The following is a 19,208-nucleotide window of genomic DNA, read 5'->3' as shown; positions in this document are numbered from 1 at the left end:
TTGTGTTGTGCAGGTTCCACGTTGGCGCCGGAATCTCTGGTGTTGCGCCGCACTACATCCCGCCGCCATCAACCTTCAACGTGCTTCTTGGCTCCTACTGGTTCGATAAACCTTGGTTTCATACTGAGGGAAAACTTGCCGCTGTACGCATCACACCTTCCTCTTGGGGTTCCCAACGGACGCGTGCTGTACGCGTATCACACGGCTGCAAACTCCTCGTCCTCCCTGAGCCACCTCGCCCTAATCAGCTCCTCCCATGCCTCCCTATGCTGCTCGGCCCACTCGGGACAAACCTGAAAGCGCAATACTCAACTCAAGATAATCCAATGAAAACTTAGCAGCAATGTAGAATCTCATTGACATTTTACTCACCGACATGTACTCCTCAATGGTCATTGCTCATTCCTCCGTAGGCTGGTTACCGACATAGTACTCCTTCTTGACCCTCTTACCCTTGTTATCCCAGAAGGCACTAGCGCAGGTGACCTTTTGGTTGTACCACTGCTGCGGTGTCAACCTCTCGCAAGCGCCACGCAAAGTGAGACGCGTCTACGTATCATGCTCCGGGTCCACACGATAGAAGCACTTCAATCATGCATAAATCAGTTGTGAAAGTCATGAGTTAGCATATTAGGGTCATCAACTATGAACGGTGCTCGAGAAATATATGCCTTACCCAGAACTTGGTGGTCACAGCCTCAGCAGCTGTCGCGAAGCCTACGGTAGGGCCATCCTCATAGTCCGCCAAAGTAGTGGCTAGCCTCGTCTCGCCACCGGGGACCATGCTAAGGGGAGTGTATCTGCCCGGCCAGAACTTCTTAATCAGAGCCCCAAGCAAGCTGTTAGGCTGGCGGGCGGGCTTGACCTCCCATGTCCAGTTGCTGCAAATAAATCACACATTAATACAAATGCCAAATTGTTTATTATGCCCAAGATGAAAAATACATGTTCGAAATTTCTGAAGTAGTACACTTACTCATCGCTCGAAGGAATGATAAGGGCCTTGTCATCATGGGTCTTAGGCTCCTTCCTCGCCTCGGGGACTCTAGCTTCTCCACGAATCTTCAAAGGCTTCGGCGCACCCCCACCCTCCATCACCTCCAACTCAGCCCTAGAGTCCGACTCGTGTGTAGACTCCGTCTCCATCTCCACCTCCCCACTAGATGGACCCTCTAGGAACAACTCAGGAGCCACGTCGCCAGAAGCGAAGGGTGGCTCGTCAAAGTCCATGTGTACCCCGCCGCCACCTCGTCCTCCTCGTCCTCGTCCTCCACCTCGTCCTCCTCGTCCTCGTCCATCGGTACCATCGGCGTAACGCGGATTGCGCACCGGGGCTCGATCACTCCGTCTAGGCGCTCTAGGAATTATTCCTCTTCACCCGCGCCAGCGTCTTAAGCAAGCTCTCGGAGTCTGCCTTGCCGCTGCTCATATTGTTCAGTCACCTGCATTGAGAAAAATAAAACAGTTAAGCACAAAGACATAATAAAATGAAGATACTAAGAATAAAAGGCACAATGCAATTAAGAAGCATGTTGACATAATAAAATGAAGATACTAAGAATAAAAGGCACAATGCAATTAAGAAGCATGTTGATATAATAAAATGAAGATACTAAGAATAAAAGGCAGAATGCAATTCAGAAGCATGTTGACAAATAAATACTAAGAATAAAAGACCCTCACCAGCCATCATCACTCTCACTCTCACTCTCATACTCCGTCTCTTTCTCTTTCTCTTTCTCTTTCTCTTTCTCTTTCTCTTTCTCTTTCTCTGACTCACTATCACTATCTTTTGAGTACAAAGTTGAAGGGTCGATGGGTGGAGGCTCATCATAATTGTCATTCGCCTCAAGTAACTTCTCGAGCATAGATATGTCCTTTAGATCCACCACTGACTCACCACGAGTTTCTGCATAGTTCCCGAGGTCCTCTTCAACAAACGGTTCTAAAATATATTCCCCAAAGTCCTGTTCCTCTTGATAGAAAATCCCCTCGTATGTCACGGGGTCAATGTTGTTGTAATCATCCTCAGAGGGAATCGGTAGGTTACCATGTGGCGATACCTGGAAGACGACTTCCCAACCCTTGAGTTCCGCTTTCTGGCATGGGTAGGGAAAATAATAAACTTGTTTGGCTTGGTGAGCCACAACAAAGACATCGGCTCCGCTATAGGTGGTTGAAGGCTTAACTTCAACTAACCCAATGGACTTATCACTTCTCTGTCCACCTATTGGGTCGAACCAATGACACTTGAACACGACGATATTGAGTTGCACCTTCGTACGATTGTATGTCAACTCGTATACACTCTGTAACCTTCCGTAGTAATCAAAGTTATTGGCTCCTTTGGTGAAGACCCCAGTATTTATCGTTATGGGATTCGCCCGGCCCTTCTGGTGCGTCTCTGTATGGAAGCGAAACCCATTCACATCATACTTCTCATACTTGGTCACCTCACGGCTACAACCTTGGGAAACACATTTCAACTCATCTATCATATCAACGTTTCTCTCACGACCCTACAAGAACATTTCAAATTTGTTGTGAGCATTAGTTACGTGTAATAAGAGGGACAAGTCACATGTTGCAATGTAAGAGGAAAGGTTAGAAATTACTTTTTCCATGAACCATGTCACAAAGTTTTTATTAATTCCGGGAGCACCCTCTTTCAGTAGAGTGTCCATCTCCGAGGGTTGGGGCAATTCATCATACGGCCACATTTCATCCGTGAATTCGCTGAAAGGAGAAAATAAGCATTAGACCGAGACGAGGTTACTAGCTGCAAAGTAATTTTTTCACCATTTTACCTTACGAACGGGATCACTTCCTTCATGTTCATAAGCACATATAGCATTATACAATCCTTCTCTTCGTTCTCCAATTTATATTTTGTTCCTTTACCAGCCTTGCCACCGGGGAATTGGAATAGTTATAGCTTGGGGTCATTCTCGGGCACGCCGACATTGTAACGAGTGACCGGGTTATGCTGAGTGGGAACATCATCGGGATAGTACGTTGTCGCGGCATCTGCCATCTCCCGAAGGCATATTGCCTTAGCTATGCATGCTTCAATCTTGGTCTTGTTTCCACTTATCTTTCGAATATACTTAAACTCTCTCTCAATATAGAACTGCCAACGAAACTGCACCGGGCCACCCAAGAGTGCCTCGTTGGCGAGGTGCACAATGACATGTGCCATCGGAGTAAAGAAGCCCGGCGGAAATATCATCTCCAAATTGCATACCAACTCCGACAATGTATCTTGTAGCTTTTCAATAACCTTGGGACATATCTGCTTGGCACATAGTGTGCGGAAGAAATGGCTCAACTGCGCAAGCACTCGCCAGACTTTCTCGGGGATATAACCTCGAAGCATCACCGGCATGAGCCGCTGAATCCATATATGATAGTCGTGACTCTTGAGCCCGGTGACATTTCCCGTCGAAAGATTGACTCCCTTACTTATATTCGAGTAATAACCATCATGGAACATCATGACGTATTTGAGCCACCTGAATGCCTCCTTCTTTTGGATGGAATCAAGGCAGAAATTGGCATGCGGCTTGAACCGATTCTTTTGACGGCCAATAGGACGCTTCATGTGTAATTTTTCCCTATCACAGAGGTTCTCAACATCGACTCTAGACTTGACATTATCCTTTGACTTCCCGGGAATGTTCAGGCATGTGTGAAAGACGGACTCCGCGACATTCTTTACGGTGTGCATCACATCGATGTTATGGGGAAGTTCGAGCTCCTTGTAATACTCGAGCTTCGTTAAGGCCACCTCGTGAGTCCAGTTGTGCGTTACACCATATCCCTCAAATTGATGGCTAGTTGGCGTCGCTGCCGGCACGAGAGCACGTAGCTCGGCTTCAACAAGTTTACCATCAAACTTCGGCACATCTTTTTTTCATGCACAACTTTGCCCTTCTTGAAGTTCTTTTTGTCTTCTCTAAACGGATGTCTCCTTTTGAGGAACTGTCGATTCGTGTCAAACGCAACATACTTGCGACCCTTCTGTAGCCAAAGGAACTCAAGCCGGTGCCTGCACACTGGGCATGGCCACTTACCAGTTGTACACCATCTGCATGTTAGGGCGTACCCGGGCATGTCATGCATGGTATACTGCAACCAAACTTTCATGTAGAAGTTTGTCTTCGATGCTCGGTCGTACGTCAATGTCCCGTGGTGCCAAGAGTGGTTCAAATCTTCCACAATCGGCTGCATGTAGACACTCAAATTCTTCCCCGGGTAATCAGGGCTTGGAATGATCAGCGACAGAAACATGGTCTTCCTCGTCATTAGGACTCCGGGAGGGAGATTGAGCGGAATAAGAAACACGGGCCAGCAACTGTAATTGGCATTCGACATACCATATGGATTGAAGCCATCTGTTGCTATCGCAATTCTGAAATTCCGAGCCTCGGCTGCCTTAAGGGGGAATTTCCTATCGAAGTTCTTCCATGACGTACCATCGGATGGATTTCCCATCTTCAACTTCTTGTTTTCGTCCACGAATCTCTTCCCATACTTGTGCCACGTCATCTGTTTGGCTGTCTCCTCGTGCATGTAAAGCCGCTGGATTCTTTTTACGAATGGGAGATATCGAAGAATCGACTTTGCGGTGTTTGACTGCCTCACCTGACCATCCTTTCCCGTTACCTCTTCATACCTACACTGCTTACAGATGGGACAGTACTTGTGCTCCGCAAACTGTCTCCAAAATAGAACGCAACCTTTCGGACAACAGTCTATCCTTTGATAATCCATGTTGAGGTCCTTCATCATTCTCCTCGTCGTGTGCAGGCTTTTAGGCAGACAATGATCTTTGGGCAACATGTTACCAGTTATTTTCAGACTTGCTTCGAAGCCCTCACGGGTGGTGTTGTACCGGGTCTTGTCGGCTAGACATTGGGAGATGGCATCGAGCTGAGAAATCGCGGTGCCCTCGTACAGAGGCTTCTTAGCCGAGGCAATCATACCATAGAAGGCCTTCGCGGTTGGCTCTGGTTCCTCCGGTTCTCGAGGTTCCTCCGGTTTCGGCGGCGCCTCCGGTTCTGGCGGCGCCTCCGGTTCTGGAGGTGGCGAATCCGGGACATCGGCATGGACGAGATCATCTAGAAAGTCTCTAATTCCATCGTACTCATTGCCATTGAGCCGCTGCCGCATCACCTCACCTCTGTCACGTTCGCGCTCATCAAAGTCGACCTCCGTGACGTACCCATGCATATACCCATATTGCAGAAGGTGTCTATACATTTCATCCTTTCCACGACGTTGACGCTTCACGCAGCGAACACAGGGGAAAAGTGCCCGAACCAGCCCCTTTGTACCACGCGCTAACTCATTCACTAGAAAATGGGTCTTCCTTGTCCACTCAGCTGTTTTGTCAGTCGCACTAACACGCTCATTGTACATCCATCCATTATCAGCCATTCTCTGCTTTATTGGGAGCCAAACCACATACATAGCATTTATATCAAATATGAAATTAAATGCATCATATTTTTATTTATTTTACCGGGCGAAACGTATGCATCAACCTACATCTCTACTAGGTGGGCTCCTAGCAGCCGCCGGATCCGTAGTTGGCTACGTTCTCCATGCTCTACCCCAGTCCAAGTCAGAATTTCGGCAGCACCTCCCCGCTGCTCTCCCGATACACGTCTCGGCAAAAAGCCGAGAGGATGTGCATCCGGAGAACAACGGGGGGGCGCCGCTGAAATCCTGACTCGGACCGTAGTAGAACATGGAAAACGTAGACAACTACGCATCCGCTGACTGTCCCGTAAATGCCGCAAGCGTTACGGTTCAAAATATGCTGACCACTAATGCATATTTATCCGCATAACGCTCGCGGACGGGAAGTGACACCTAGGTTACGCAACTTTACTTGGAAAATGAATCTAGTGACATAAGAAAATGCGGAGAAGAAGTTAGAAATTTAGCTCAACCTCCGCTGTAGAGGAAGTAGTCCAACAACCGAGTGTCGATGTCGGCGACCGTCGAGAAGCGCGTCAAGATCCGGGATCGTCACGCCAGGGTGCTCATGACGAGACGGTCACGACATGGCCTATTACAAATTCACATTATTAGAACAAATTCACATTTGCATTTCTATTTACATTATTAAACAAATTAATTTCTATTTCTATTACACATTTCCATTTCATTTCTATTTCTTTCCAAATTTCCAATATTCTATTTCTATTGCTATTTCAAATCAATTCTATTTTATTTCTTTCAACTATTTCCACTATTCTATTTCTATCCCACTATTGTATTTCTATTACAAAAATTAAAGCAAATAGAAAAATAAAAACAGGGATCTAACCCTAGCTTACCAATGCAGGGAAGAGGGGCCGGGCAGGCCTTGCCGGCAGGGAATAGGGGACGGGCGGGGCGGCACCGGCAGGGGAGAGGAGGAGGGCGGGGCGGCACCGGCAGGGGAGAGGAAGACAGCGCAGGGGAGAGGAGGGCGACGACAGCGAGGGGAGGAAGGCGCCGGGGAAGTGGCTGCCGGCGGCGGGGGCTCTCGGGGAGGGGGTCAACCGCCGCGCGGGGGCGGGGGGGGGCGGGGGGGGGCGGGGGGGGGGCGCTCGGCGCGGGTAGGTGGCTGGCGGCGGCGCGGGGAGAAGGCAGGGAGGCGCGAGGAGATGGGTTTGGGAGGCGCGGGTCTGGTAGGGTTTGGGTGCGCGGCGCGAGCGGGTTCGGTTGAACCGCGTCCGTGGCATGGTGGCTATGCCGAGGGTGGCCCTCGACATAGATTTTTTTTTTCATTTTTTTCTCCTTTTTTCTTTTTGTTTTTTCCCTTATTTATTTTTGTGACTACATTAACCTAATATATATATATATAATAATAGGTTCATCTACAAATTTTGACCACGTCGACGTTAAATCGACCGCGTGGTCCACCCCTTTGACTGTGCGGTCTACCCCTTTGACCGCGCGGTCTACCCCTTTGTCTGGCCTCCAACGGCGGTGCCCCTATGAACTTTAGTCTACCTTTGCGTTTAGTTATGTCATCGGAACAAGTAGTACGAATAATTATATCGTTTACTTTGCCAACTGTGCAAAACGGGGCCGCCGGGACATGCGGTATGGTCGTACCGGCACCCCGAAAATGGAAACACCGTCGCCTAAGTGTAGAAACCCCCTGTCCAAGAAGCCGGCCACACCTGGGGGTAGCCTTGGATATAAAACCATCTCAAATCACTTTTGTGCATTCCATGTGGACACACACAAGTTTTGGGGCCATTCCCTAGATCTGATGCTCGATTTCTGACGAAACCCTAGTTCTGTTGACCGTGCGGTCTACCCCTTTGACTGCATCCCATCGGGGGTCCCCCAGTGGGCATATGCCTCCATTTGATCTTGGTTAGGTCATAGGTACATGTGGTAACAAGGATCATCCCATATGATCCCAAGGTTCTCTCCGGTTCACCTCCGAGGGAGTTCCCCCCTATACATGCAGAATCTGCCTAAGTGTAGGAACCCCCTGTCCGAGAAGCCGGACACACCTGGGGGGTAACCTTGGATATAAAACCATATCAAATCAATTTTGTGCATTCCATGTGGACACACACAAGTTTTGGGGCCATTCCCTAGATTTGATGCTCGATTTCTGATGAAACCCTAGTTTTGTTGACCGCGCGGTCTACCCCTTTGACTAAATCCCATCGGGGGTCCCCCGGTGGGCATATGCCTCCATTTGAGATTGGTTAGGTCATAGGTACATATGGTAACAAGGATCATCCCATATGATCCCAAGGTTCTCTCCGGTTCACCTCCGAGGGAGTTCCCCCCTATACATGCAGAATCTGCCTAAGTGTAGGAACCCCCTGTTCGAGAAGCCGGACACTCCTGGGGGGTAGCCTTGGATACAAAACCGTCTCAAATCACTTTTGTGCATTCTATGTGGACACACACAAGTTTTGGGGCCATTCCCTAGATCCGATGCTCGATTTCTGACGAAACCCTAGTTCTGTTGACCGCGCGGTCTACCCCTTTGACTGCATCCCATCGGGGGTCCCCCGGTGGGAATATGCCTCCATTTGATCTTGGTTATGTCATAGGTACATGTGGAAACAAGGATCATCCCATATGATCCGAAGGTTCTCAACGGTTCACCTCCGAGGGAGTTCCCCCCTATACATGCAGAATCTGCCTAAGTGTAGGAACCCCCTGTTCGAGAAGCCGGACACTCCTGGGGGGTAGCCTTGGATATAAAACCATCTCAAATCACTTTTGTGCATTCCATGTGGACACACACAAGTTTTGGGGCCATTCCCTAGATCTGATGCTCGATTTCTGACGAAACCCTAGTTCTGTTGACCGCGCGGTCTACCCCTTTGACTGCATCCCATCGGGGGTCCCCCGGTGGGCATATGCCTCCATTTGAGCTTGGTTAGGTCATAGGTACATGTGGAAACAAGGATCATCCCATATGATCTCAAGTTTCTCTCCGGTTCACCTCCGAGGGAGTTCCCCCCTATACATGCAGAATCTGCCTAAGTGTAGGAACCCCCTGTCGGAGAAGCCGGACACACCTGGGGGTAGCCTTGGATATAAAACCGTATCAAATCACTTTTGTGCATGCCATGTGGACACACACAAGTTTTGGGGCCATTCCCTAGATCCGATGCTCGATTTCTGACGAAACCCTAGTTCTGTTAACCGCGCGGTCTACCCCTTTGACTGCATCCCATCGGGGGTCCCCCTGCGGGCATATGCCTCCATTTGAGCTTGGTTAGGTCATAGGTACATGTGTAAACAAGGATCATCCCATATGATCTCAAGTTTCTATCCAGTTCACGTACGAGGGAGTTCCCCCTATACATGCAGAATCTGCCTAAGTGTAGGAACCCCCTGTCCGAGAAGCCGGACACACCTGGGGGTAGCCTTGGATATAAAACCATCTCAAATCACTTTTGTGCATGCCATGTGGACACACACAAGTTTTGGGGGCATTCCCTAGATCCGATGCTCGATTTATGACGAAACCCTAGTTCTGTTGACCGCGCGGTCTACCCCTTTGACTGCATCCCATCGGTGGTCCCCCGGTGGGCATATGCCTCCATTTGAGCTTGGTTAGGTCATAGGTACATGTGGAAACAAGTATCATCCCATATGATCCCAAGGTTCTCTCCGGTTCACGTACGAGGGAGTTCCCCCTATACATGCAGAATCTGCCTAAGTGTAGGAACCCCTGTCCGAGAAGCCGGACACACCTGGGGGGGGGGGGTAGCCTTGGATATAAAACAATCTCAAATCACTTTTGTGCATGCCATGTGGACACACACAAGTTTTGGGGCCATTCCCTAGATCCGACGCTCGATTTCTGACGAAACCCTAGTTCTGTTGACCGCGTGGTCGACCCCTTTGACTGCATCCCATCGGGTGTCCCCCGGTGGGCATATGCCTCCATTTGAGCTTGGTTAGGTCATAGGTACATGTGGAAACAAGGATCATCCCATATGATCCCAAGGTTCTCTCCGGTTCACTCCCAACCTGCTACTTCTCTCCCGCCCTTTTTTTCCCACCCACCCTTTCCCGCTGCTTCTCTCCCGCCCTTTTTTCCCGCCCACCCTTTCCCGCTACTTCTCTCCCGCCCTTTTTTCCCGCCCAACCTTTCCCGCTGCTTCTCTGCCGCCCTTTTTTCCCGCCGAGTTTTCCCGCCCACCCTTTCCCGCACATTCTCTCCCGCCAAGTTTTCCCGCCGTTTCAGCCCCTCGTAGGCCTGTATATAGCCATGTCTTCTCCACTAACAGCACCAACAACATTTCTCCCCTCATCACTTCTCTCATCCAACAGAACCACAAAATCCTCTGAGCTGAGCTACCACTGAGATGGCTCCTCGTCGCCGTAGCAACACGGGCTTCATCGGCGTTCGCCTGCGGCCTGCGGAACATTTCGCGGCTGAAATCACCGCCGGTGGTACGTGTGTGTGGCTCGGCACCTTCTACACGAAGGAGGCTGCTGCCCGCGCATACGACGTTGCGGCTTGGAGGTTTGGCCGGCCGCGCCACGAAATGAACTTCCCGGAGGTCAGGTCTCTGACGGAAGTCAGAGTCTCTCTACTGAGCCGCTACTTCGCTCACAGGGTGAAGCGCGGCGGTACAGGTCTGGCCAGCGGCGGATTAATACCACCGAGGCGGACGAACGGTTCATGGCACAGTGGCGCAGAGACCATCCCGGAGCCGTCGAGGCAGAGCGTGCATTCTGGAAGGAGAAGCAGACGTACAGGAGGGAGAGGAGGGCGGGAAAGCGGCAGAGGAGGGCCGAATATGAAGCAGAGTACGCCAAAGGAGAGGCGTCGACGTGGGGGGAGGATGATGAACGGTGGTTGTGGAACCTCTCAAGTACCGCTTCAGAGGACACCCCCAGCGAGGACGAAGATTTCGACTTCTGATTAATATGTGTGTGTCGAGTCCGTGTGTCTAGCGGGTCATGCGTCGACCCAGTGTTAAGTGCTTTGTTCGTGTGTGGGTGTAGTTCTTTAAATGTTTTGGTTCGTGTGTGGGTCTAGTTCTTTAAGTGTTTTGGTTCCTGTGTGGGTGTAGTTCTTTAAGTGTTTTGGTTCCTGTGTGGGTGTAGTTATTTAAGTGTTTCGGTTCGTGTGTGGGTCTAGTTCTTTAAGCGCTTTGGTATGTGTGTGGGTCTAGTTATTTAAGTGTTTTGTATCGTGTCTATGTCTTAAGTTCTTAAATGTATCACTTTTGTGCATGCCATGTGGACACACACAAGTTTTGGGGCCATTCACCCCCTCTGAGGCTCGATTTCTAGCGAAACCCTAGTTATGTTGACCGCGCGGTCTACCCCTTTGACTGCATCCCGTCGGGGGGTCCCCCGGTGGGCATATGCCTCCATTTGAGCTTGGTTAGGTCATAGGTACATGTGGTAACAAGGATCATCCCATATGATCCCAAGTTTCTCTCCGGTTCACCTCCAAGGGAGTTCCCCCCTATACATCCTGCCTAAGTGTAGGAACCCCCTGTCCGAGAAGCCGGACACACCTGGGGGGTAGCCTTGGATATAAAACCATTTCAAATCACTTTTGTGCATGCCATGTGGACACACACAAGTTTTCCAGCGATTCCGACGCTCCGGTGGTCTATATCTTGGAAAACCCTAGGGCGGGGACCCCGCAGATCTACCCCTATAGCTTTCTCCGTGCGAGGGTTTACCTATGGACTTTTTTACTTGTTTTGGTTTGTACACATATGTTAGGGGCATATGCAAGTTTTCCAGCGATTCCGACGCTCCGATGGTCTGTATCTTGGGAAACCCTAGGGCGGGGACCCCGCAGATCTACCCCTAGGGTTAGGGTTAGGGTTAGGATCCGGGTGAGGTTTAGGGTTACATATGTACATGGATAGCAGATGTTGTGCCTACTGGCTCCGGTTGACTCGTCTGCGAAGAGCGTCCACCCCGAAGAAAGATCAAGTTTATAGACGATACTAGACTGTATGAAACACATGGGTGTGGGACCTACATATGCCATCTACCAATTCCTAAAAAATAGAACCATTTTTCTATAATTTAGACTAATAAATAAATAATACAAACATAATAAAGTAAGATTTAAGAAAAAAAAGCCTATGATGAGGGTGGCCGTCGGCATAGGAGGGGAGGCGCTATGCCGAGGGTAGCCCTCGGCGTCTAGGCTGACGCCGTGGACACGCCGTCACGGCCGGGACGGAAGGGGACACATGCCTGGTGCTACGCCGAATGCCTGGTGGACGCCGAGGGCGGCCGTCGGCATAGCCGTCTCTACGCCGACGGCATTGCTACGCCGACGGTCGCGGTTTGGAGGTGCCCTGGCCAGGCCGTACGCCGACGGCCCCGACATTTGGCCGTCGGCGTACAGTCTGGCCGTCGGCGTCTCATCCCATTCCTGTAGTGAAAGACTGCGCGATGATGATCGAGCCAATGTCCTGCGCCGCGGCGCCACCCGAAGCCACGGCGGGCTGCAGCCCCGCGGCGCACGCAGCAAGAGCGCTGGCTAACTCATGAACGTCTTGCATGCTTTTCCATGCTGTTAGGCCGATTTTGTGAGGTCAGAATTAGCCGGAGAACAAATTTTCTCACGGACCGGGTCTATTTGCCGGGACAATTGGGGCATTGTCGTTATCACAATATTTAGCCGTGTGCGCAGCACAGCTACACATACAAGTTTCTTTTCCTTCACGGTGCTGGTTTTTGGCAAAGCGTCAAAGACTTCCACGCGTGATAGACCAAGACTGCAATTTCTGGTGGCTGCGAGCTTTCAACGGAGAAAAATAGCGAACAAATAATGCATATATACATGGAATCGCTGTCGCTATAAATGTAGTCTAAGCACAAGTAGCCAATAGGTACGGCTATGACGAGCAAGCCAATAATATAGCCCGGTGTTGGCTATAATTAAGATGCAACGTCACCTATAATTAACATGTACTTCATTGGTGAACCTAGGAGCAGCGGCGGGCCCAGGATTTTGTGAGTGTGTATTCAAATTTTGAAAGGGTCCAAAAAAAAAAATTCTCTCCAAAGCCAAGTTTTGGCATCCATACAATGAAACAATTTGGGCCTCCAAGTAAGATATTGTACTGAATTTCGAGCTAATTCAATCAGAACTGAACAAAAGGTGGTCTGAATTTTTACTGTACCTCAACAAATGTTTAAGAGTTTCAGACAATTCAAGGTATCTGTAGCTGCGCGGTCCAAACAGAGAACCAAGTTCTATAGTTCTGGTCGATCTGCTGACTGTCCAGGCGACAAAAAGATGTAGGGTTCAATCTATGAGTGATTTAGCGGAGCAAAAGCAGCGCCAGGCGCAAGTACAACAACAGGTTCAATTCAATGGATCACCTTGTGGTCGAGCAGACTGCAGCAACGCGTGGAGTCGTGGAGATGAGGAGCGGTGGAGGTCGGAGGTACGACCGCAGCCTGGTGGTGATTCCTTCGTCGCCCGGTCGTCGCCATCTAGGGTTCAATTCAATTAACCGAGGGCTCGTTGGGGAATCAGAAGCGATTGGAAACTGGAACTTAGGCGAACGACCAAACGATTTAGTTCTCGAAGTCTGGCGCTGCGCGTGCCTGTGGGCGTGGCCGCATGGGCCAAACTTAGTTGGGCCACAAATCCCACGATAGAGAAGTTGGATTACTTCTGGTTTAGAACGAGTATACTCATACCCACTATGCACTATATATATGTAATTTTTTGTCAGAAAATTTGGGTATGCATTTGAATACCCTTGAATTGAAGTGGGCCCGCCCCTACCTAGGAGCCGTGTGAAACTTACCATGCACGTCTTTAAACATGTACAAGAACAAATATTATATATTGTTCATCGAGGGTGTTAGCAAGGCGCTGCATGGCGTTCTTCCAGCGTGTGTTCCATGTTTTTTAAATAAAATCTTTGCACATGCAAATTTTTGTATAGACAAATACAAGATATGCTATTTTCTCCTTGGAAAATTAGATAGTGAACTCATACTAATTTTCCAAATAGAACAAAGCAGCTTGCTTCTCCATATACTCGACAGAAATTAATGGTCAAAGTTAAATTTTGAAGATTGTGACAAGATCATCTATCTGTGATATAGAGGGAGCATAATAAAAAAAAATTGGAACGGAGAGGAGCATAATGAGATGTGCCAAAGAAAGCAACGATGGTCCAACACCAAGAGTGGGATATTGGCGACTCAACCACACGTCTGAGGAGATGACGCGCCGTTTGTCGCCTAAGTCCCGAGGGCTACTATCATGAGCAAATGGTGATGGATTTAGTGACATGATTAGCAATAGAGTTTTCGGTGATGCAGCGACGAGATGAGTGTTTGGTCCCGACTTAGTTTAAGCTTTGAAAAGGTTATGGTGGGTAATTTCGTGTAACTATAGCGGTTAAGGATGTTCTTAAGATCTAACCGACATGTTCTGCAATTTTGTGAGATTTTCTAATGCATCATCTATTTTCAGTTGAATCTTGCTTAAATATATGTTTAACTGTATTTATTAGAATATTTTACTAGCATGTTTGAATATTTTTTACATTCATTTGAAACTAGTTAATTATTTTTAGTTATTTATGCATTTGTCATTTTAATCTACAGTTAAGAATGTTTAACCATCGTTCTCATAATGTATAATTGCACTCTTAGTACTAAAGTGTGAAATCAACTTATTCCTTTTTAATTTGATGAATTTGACTTGGTAGATTTTGCAGACTTGTGAAGAGTTGAGTGGTTTTATTTACTCATTATTTTGATCAAATGGTCAGACGACCTGTCAATCCATCTTCTGGAGTACACCAAAAGTAGATGTACAATCCAATTTCCTTTAACTGTTACACATGTAATGTGTTAAATCAACATACTGCACGATCAACCATATCACATCTTTATTATGGGTTATTTTACAGTGTATCAGAGGAATTTAGGCCATCTATTGTCTGGATCTAACGGAGGACATACGCAAGTACAACATAAGATTTCAAAGTTTGGAAGGGCCTAGTTACCCATAAAAATGAAAACCCAACGACAAATAAAACACACTGATGGGCGCTGATTTGTGCATATGAGAAGGGGCGTGCTGATAATCCTCCGGAGGATTTCAAGCCCCCGAGCCTCCGGGTTCCCCGCTTGACACGTGTACAAAGAAAAATAAATTTTCGTCACCCACCACCTCCAACTGGTCCTCCACCATAAACAAACACGCGGACATGAACACCGACAACCCCAGGCCTAGAACTCCAGCAAATCACCGGACACCAACCATTGTTGCCGGAAGACCGCGTCGCCGGAGAATACCGCGCCGCCGGCCATTGTCGCCGGAATAGCACGCCGTCGGAGAGGAGCACCGGGGAGTAGTCGTCGGTGACGAAAAACAGCACCGCCGTGAGTTTGCAACAGCACTACGACGATGCTCGTCGGCGGGCTTGCAGCATGGAGGCGGTCTAACAACGGCGGCATTCGTCGCTTTTAGCTTCGGCGGCGCATCTTTGCAGCTCCGGCGGCGCACCTTTGCAGCTCCGGCGTCGCACCTTTGAAGCTTCGGCGGCGCACCTTTGCAGCTCCGGCGGCGCACCTTTGAAGCTTCGGCGGCGCACCTTTGCAGCTCCGGTGGCGCACCTTTGAAGCTTCGGCGGCGCACCTTTGCAGCTCCGGCAGCGCACCTTTGCAGCTCCGGTGGCGCACCATTGAAGCACCCCCTTCCGCTCCTTGCAGCTCCGCCGCTCCGCCGGCAGCACCGCCGGTTGCTGCATGTAGCTCCGCCGGCAGGCCATGCAGCATATGCGATGGGCCTTCGCAGCTCAGACGGGAGGCCGTTGCAGCGTCGACGATGATCCTTTGCAGCTCCGCGTGGTGGCCCTTCCAGCTCCGGCGGCGCCCATTTGCATCTCCAGTGACTTACAATAGCCCGAGATCCCCTTTCAGCAGCGCACGGCCGGCAGCGCCAGGACGCTCCTCTGAATTGCAGCAGCGCGACGGAAGGGAGCTCGGGATCGGAGGTAAGCGGCCGAGGGAGAGGTCCGCCGTGGAGCCGGGACCGACGGCGCGCGGGATGGAGGCGGCTGCCGTCGCGGCGGATGATCCGGCGCCCCGCGGGATGGTGGCCTGCGGTCGTCGCGGGGAAGGAGGCAGCGGAGCGCTCCTTTGAGGCCGACCGTCGCGAGGAAAGGAGGCGGCGGCATGCTCCGTAGAGGATGGTCGGCGCGGGGACGGACTCTGCTGTGTGCTCTGTTGTCGGCGGCAAGAAAGTTTGGGAGGATGAGGACGAAGGAAAATTAGATTAGATGGGAGGAGAGGTGGTGGGACTGGGACACGCGTCACGCGCTCACGTCGGAGGCTGCCAGAGACGAGAACCTCCGAAGGAAATACAGCTTTTTCCATATGAGAAGTAGATGGATTACCCATATTAGCCGTTAGATTTACTTAATACTACACTCAAGATATGAGCTACGAGGTATGTAAAATCTTCCTTAATTATTTATTGCACATGTGGCATATACTACATGCCGATTATTCATAACTCATAGCGCATAGACAAGTTCTAGGCTTGGGCGAAGTTCTGCTGGGTATAACAGTCGAGGTTGCCCCCAGGGTCCGTGCCGAGGATGGTGCAGTAGCGTCTGTAGTAGCCGATGCGGTCCTCGTTGAACGCGTTCTGGCCCATGCCGCACTCGCGCCCACCGTTAATGATGTTGGTGATCACGCCATATCCGGGCACCCGCCCCGCGGCGTTGTCGGCAGCCGTCGGTGTCCAGCGGTTCAGGGCGACGTCCTGGCACGATGGCTTGTTGCCCTGCGCCGTCGTCCAGAACCATATTGCCGTTTTGAAGGACACCACTGGGTTCTGCGCCACAAGGTCAGGGTTGCCCACCAGGTCCTCTCCAATGGCGTTCCCGGCTAGCTGGTAGTTGGACTGCCTGGTGAATCGAACAAGAAGAGTGATTTTGTCAGACAAGCCAAGATCCAGCAGCAGAGGCTCTGCGGTTAGCCGGTTTCTTGGTTCTTGCACGGGAAAACGAATGCATAACTGGATCAGGATTATTAGAGGCTGCTAGCTAGAAATGTCAACACTGCTGTACTTTTCAATGAGAATTTTTCCACATATTTATTTCAGTTGTGATATTTGCGTTAACCATATTGCATGTGGAAGATGGTTCACAAAATTTTCCTCTTGGCTTTAGTTTGAGATTTCGCTTACCCTGTCAATTGGATGGGTCCACGTCCATAGTAGGGCGGAGAGGTGGCCTTGTCTACCTCTTCCTTGAAGCAGTAGCCCCATTCGAACTGGTCGGCAGCGCCTTGCCTCCCTCCTGCACGCGTACACAAACATGCACTAAGCACATATGGTATCTTTCGCGTTGCAGAATTTTGGAACGAAGGGGATAAAACGAAATGAAATCAACGCTGATCGACGTACCGGTGGTCTCGTGTGATGTCTGGCCAAAGAAGGCGGCGAGATCGCGCTTCACGTCGTCCGCGCTGCCGGTGGTGCCGAACGACGGGAAGGCAGCGGCGGCGGCGATAAAGGCGTCGTAGGTGTAGAACCCGGTGGCGCACAGCGAGTTGTCGCGTTTGGGCAGCATGCTGTCGTACACCGACTGCGTGATGACCGAGCCGACGCCCTGCGCCGTGGCGCCGCCCACCGCCACGGCGACCAGGAGCGCCGCCGCGCACACGGCCAGCGTAGCGAACCTCGCCATGCTAACAAAACTAACTCCAATTCACTTTCAGCTCGTGTAATATACTGCTCAACGTACGAGAGCTGTGTAGTGAATCTGCTGGGATTGCAGTGGTATTTATAGCTGCTCTGCTCCTGGTTGAGTGGAGGTGACGATGCGCGCCCCGTTCCGCGCTTCTCGTCGGTCGTCACGCGTAGTACTTTTCCACGTCGCGCTGGCGATCTTTGCATGGTAGAAAATCGGTGACAGGACGGTGGACGAAATTCCACACATCTTCACAAACCAGTTGGGTCCAGGGCGTTGGCTATACGTCCGGACTTCCTGCAACGGCGGCCACCTGCACCTTTCCCTGGTGCGCAGGTGGCAGCGCAACGGGCCGCAGGCTACGATACCTCCTGTGGTTGTACTTGCCTCTTCGACGGGGTATCGTGCCGTGCCTCACGTTGGTCAGCGTTGCACAGCGCATGGATGGTACTACGGAAGGACCGAAAGAAGCTTCTACGTCGTCGTCGCCAGCGCCGAGCTCGTGGAAATAAGCTAGCTCGACGTCCAATGGTCCCAACCTGGATCGAACCCTAGCCATCAAATATCGCATGGATGCTTTTGTTCTGGTTTTGCAAGCTTATTCCTCCAGAGAGAGGGGAGCTGACTTGCCTGTTTCGACCTTCCGTAGCCGACAACGCGGTGTTTATATGGTAGACGCCGTTTTTTTTTTCTTGGAGGTGTCGTCGGGACTCGGGAGCTCCTTCTTCCTCTTTTTATATGATCGGTTTGGAAACTACGATGGAAAAGCTAAGCTCTGGTTACACGATCAGATCGTCGCTTCCCTCTTGGGGGTATCGTCTTGGACAGTCAGTTTATGGATCGGTCGGGGCATCACTCTTGTGTTAGGGTTGGCGGATGTCGGGACAGAGGCCCCGGACGATTGTTATGTGCCGAAGTGGTTGCTTCAGAAAGTAATGCGATCGTGGCCCTATGAGCTATTGTGTAGGGTGGTGGCGATCATGGGTTGGGTGGGAACTCCGAGACACTAGTGCGGCCTGACTTTATTTCACGGCAGCGGCCCCTGAAGTTTGTTATGACGATCCTGGTGTGTGGGTGGTTGCCGCATCTTGTGTTGCAGGTGGTTGGGTCGTGCAGCCTTGCAGTTCGAGAGCGAATGATGGTATGTCCGGGCAGCGGCCCCGGAAGGTGGTCTTGCAGGTAGACCGTGCAGGGTGGAGCAGTGTGGAGGAAAGCAGGACAGCGGCTCCAAAACATCAACAACTTTGATGACGTCAGTGTTGGGCCAGTCCATTTAGTTGTAATCTAAGAATTCTAAGAATAAGCTAAAGTCCCATTTGACCCATTCATGCATGGCAGCAAGTGGGAGTAAAGTTTAGTTTCACATTGCATGCTTCGTCTTCCACCTCCGTCCATCGCTTGCCTAGAGAAAATTGAGAGCTCGGAGAGGAGGAAATCTCTCGAACCCAAAATCCACCATAGGCCAACGCCATCAAGATTTTCAGTGTTATGGATGTATGTGTCACCATTAAGATTTATGATGAATATGACCGATGCATGTAAAATGCATACATGAACTTCGCACTTTATTAACATATATTTCCACATATTTTCAATATATATGATGTTATTTTCATGTTTTATATTAATTTATGGGGATTTACCAATGATCCTCTTTATTTGGGTTATAACTCTGCAGATTAGGAAACCCTTGTTGTGTATTTTTCACTTTTAGAGATCTATACGGAGTCAAATTAAGATAAAATTCTTGTAACATCATTTTTTCATCAAGAGAAGCAACATGGACACTTGGAATAGACCTGGAAGGGCCTGAGGCCCAAAAGAGGGTAGGTGACATGCCCACCAGGGGGCACGCCACCCAACCTCTTTTCACCGTCGATCGTTCGATTTGCTTGATTCTTTCGCAAACTGATTTCTTTTGACCTAAAAACCCCTATATATGACCCTTGAGGGTTCTCCGGAGGAGAGCGCCGCAAAAATACAGAAAACACGAAAATGGAGGCTGCA

At 50.0% G+C, this 19,208-nt stretch overlaps 1 protein-coding gene across 1 annotated transcript; it reads right to left on the bottom strand.

Annotated features, from left to right (window-relative positions):
• Window positions 1–15,953: 15,953 nt before the first annotated feature.
• LOC127307625 (chitinase 8-like) lies at window positions 15,954–17,286 on the bottom strand. Its single transcript, XM_051338370.2, has 3 exons — window positions 16,916–17,286; window positions 16,697–16,808; window positions 15,954–16,415 (listed from the first exon to the last, which is right to left on the bottom strand). Exons 1-3 carry the CDS (start codon window positions 17,196–17,198, stop codon window positions 16,040–16,042), a joined length of 771 nt encoding a protein of 256 aa, XP_051194330.1. The 5' UTR covers window positions 17,199–17,286; the 3' UTR covers window positions 15,954–16,039.
• Between the last annotated feature and the right edge of the window lie 1,922 nt (window positions 17,287–19,208).

The sequence above is a fragment of the Lolium perenne genome, chromosome 1 (genome assembly GCF_019359855.2).
Source record: "Lolium perenne isolate Kyuss_39 chromosome 1, Kyuss_2.0, whole genome shotgun sequence".
Lineage (NCBI taxonomy): Eukaryota > Viridiplantae > Streptophyta > Magnoliopsida > Poales > Poaceae > Lolium > Lolium perenne.
Note: the sequence above shows the minus strand (reverse complement) of the source record. Positions and strands in the feature narration are given on the sequence as shown.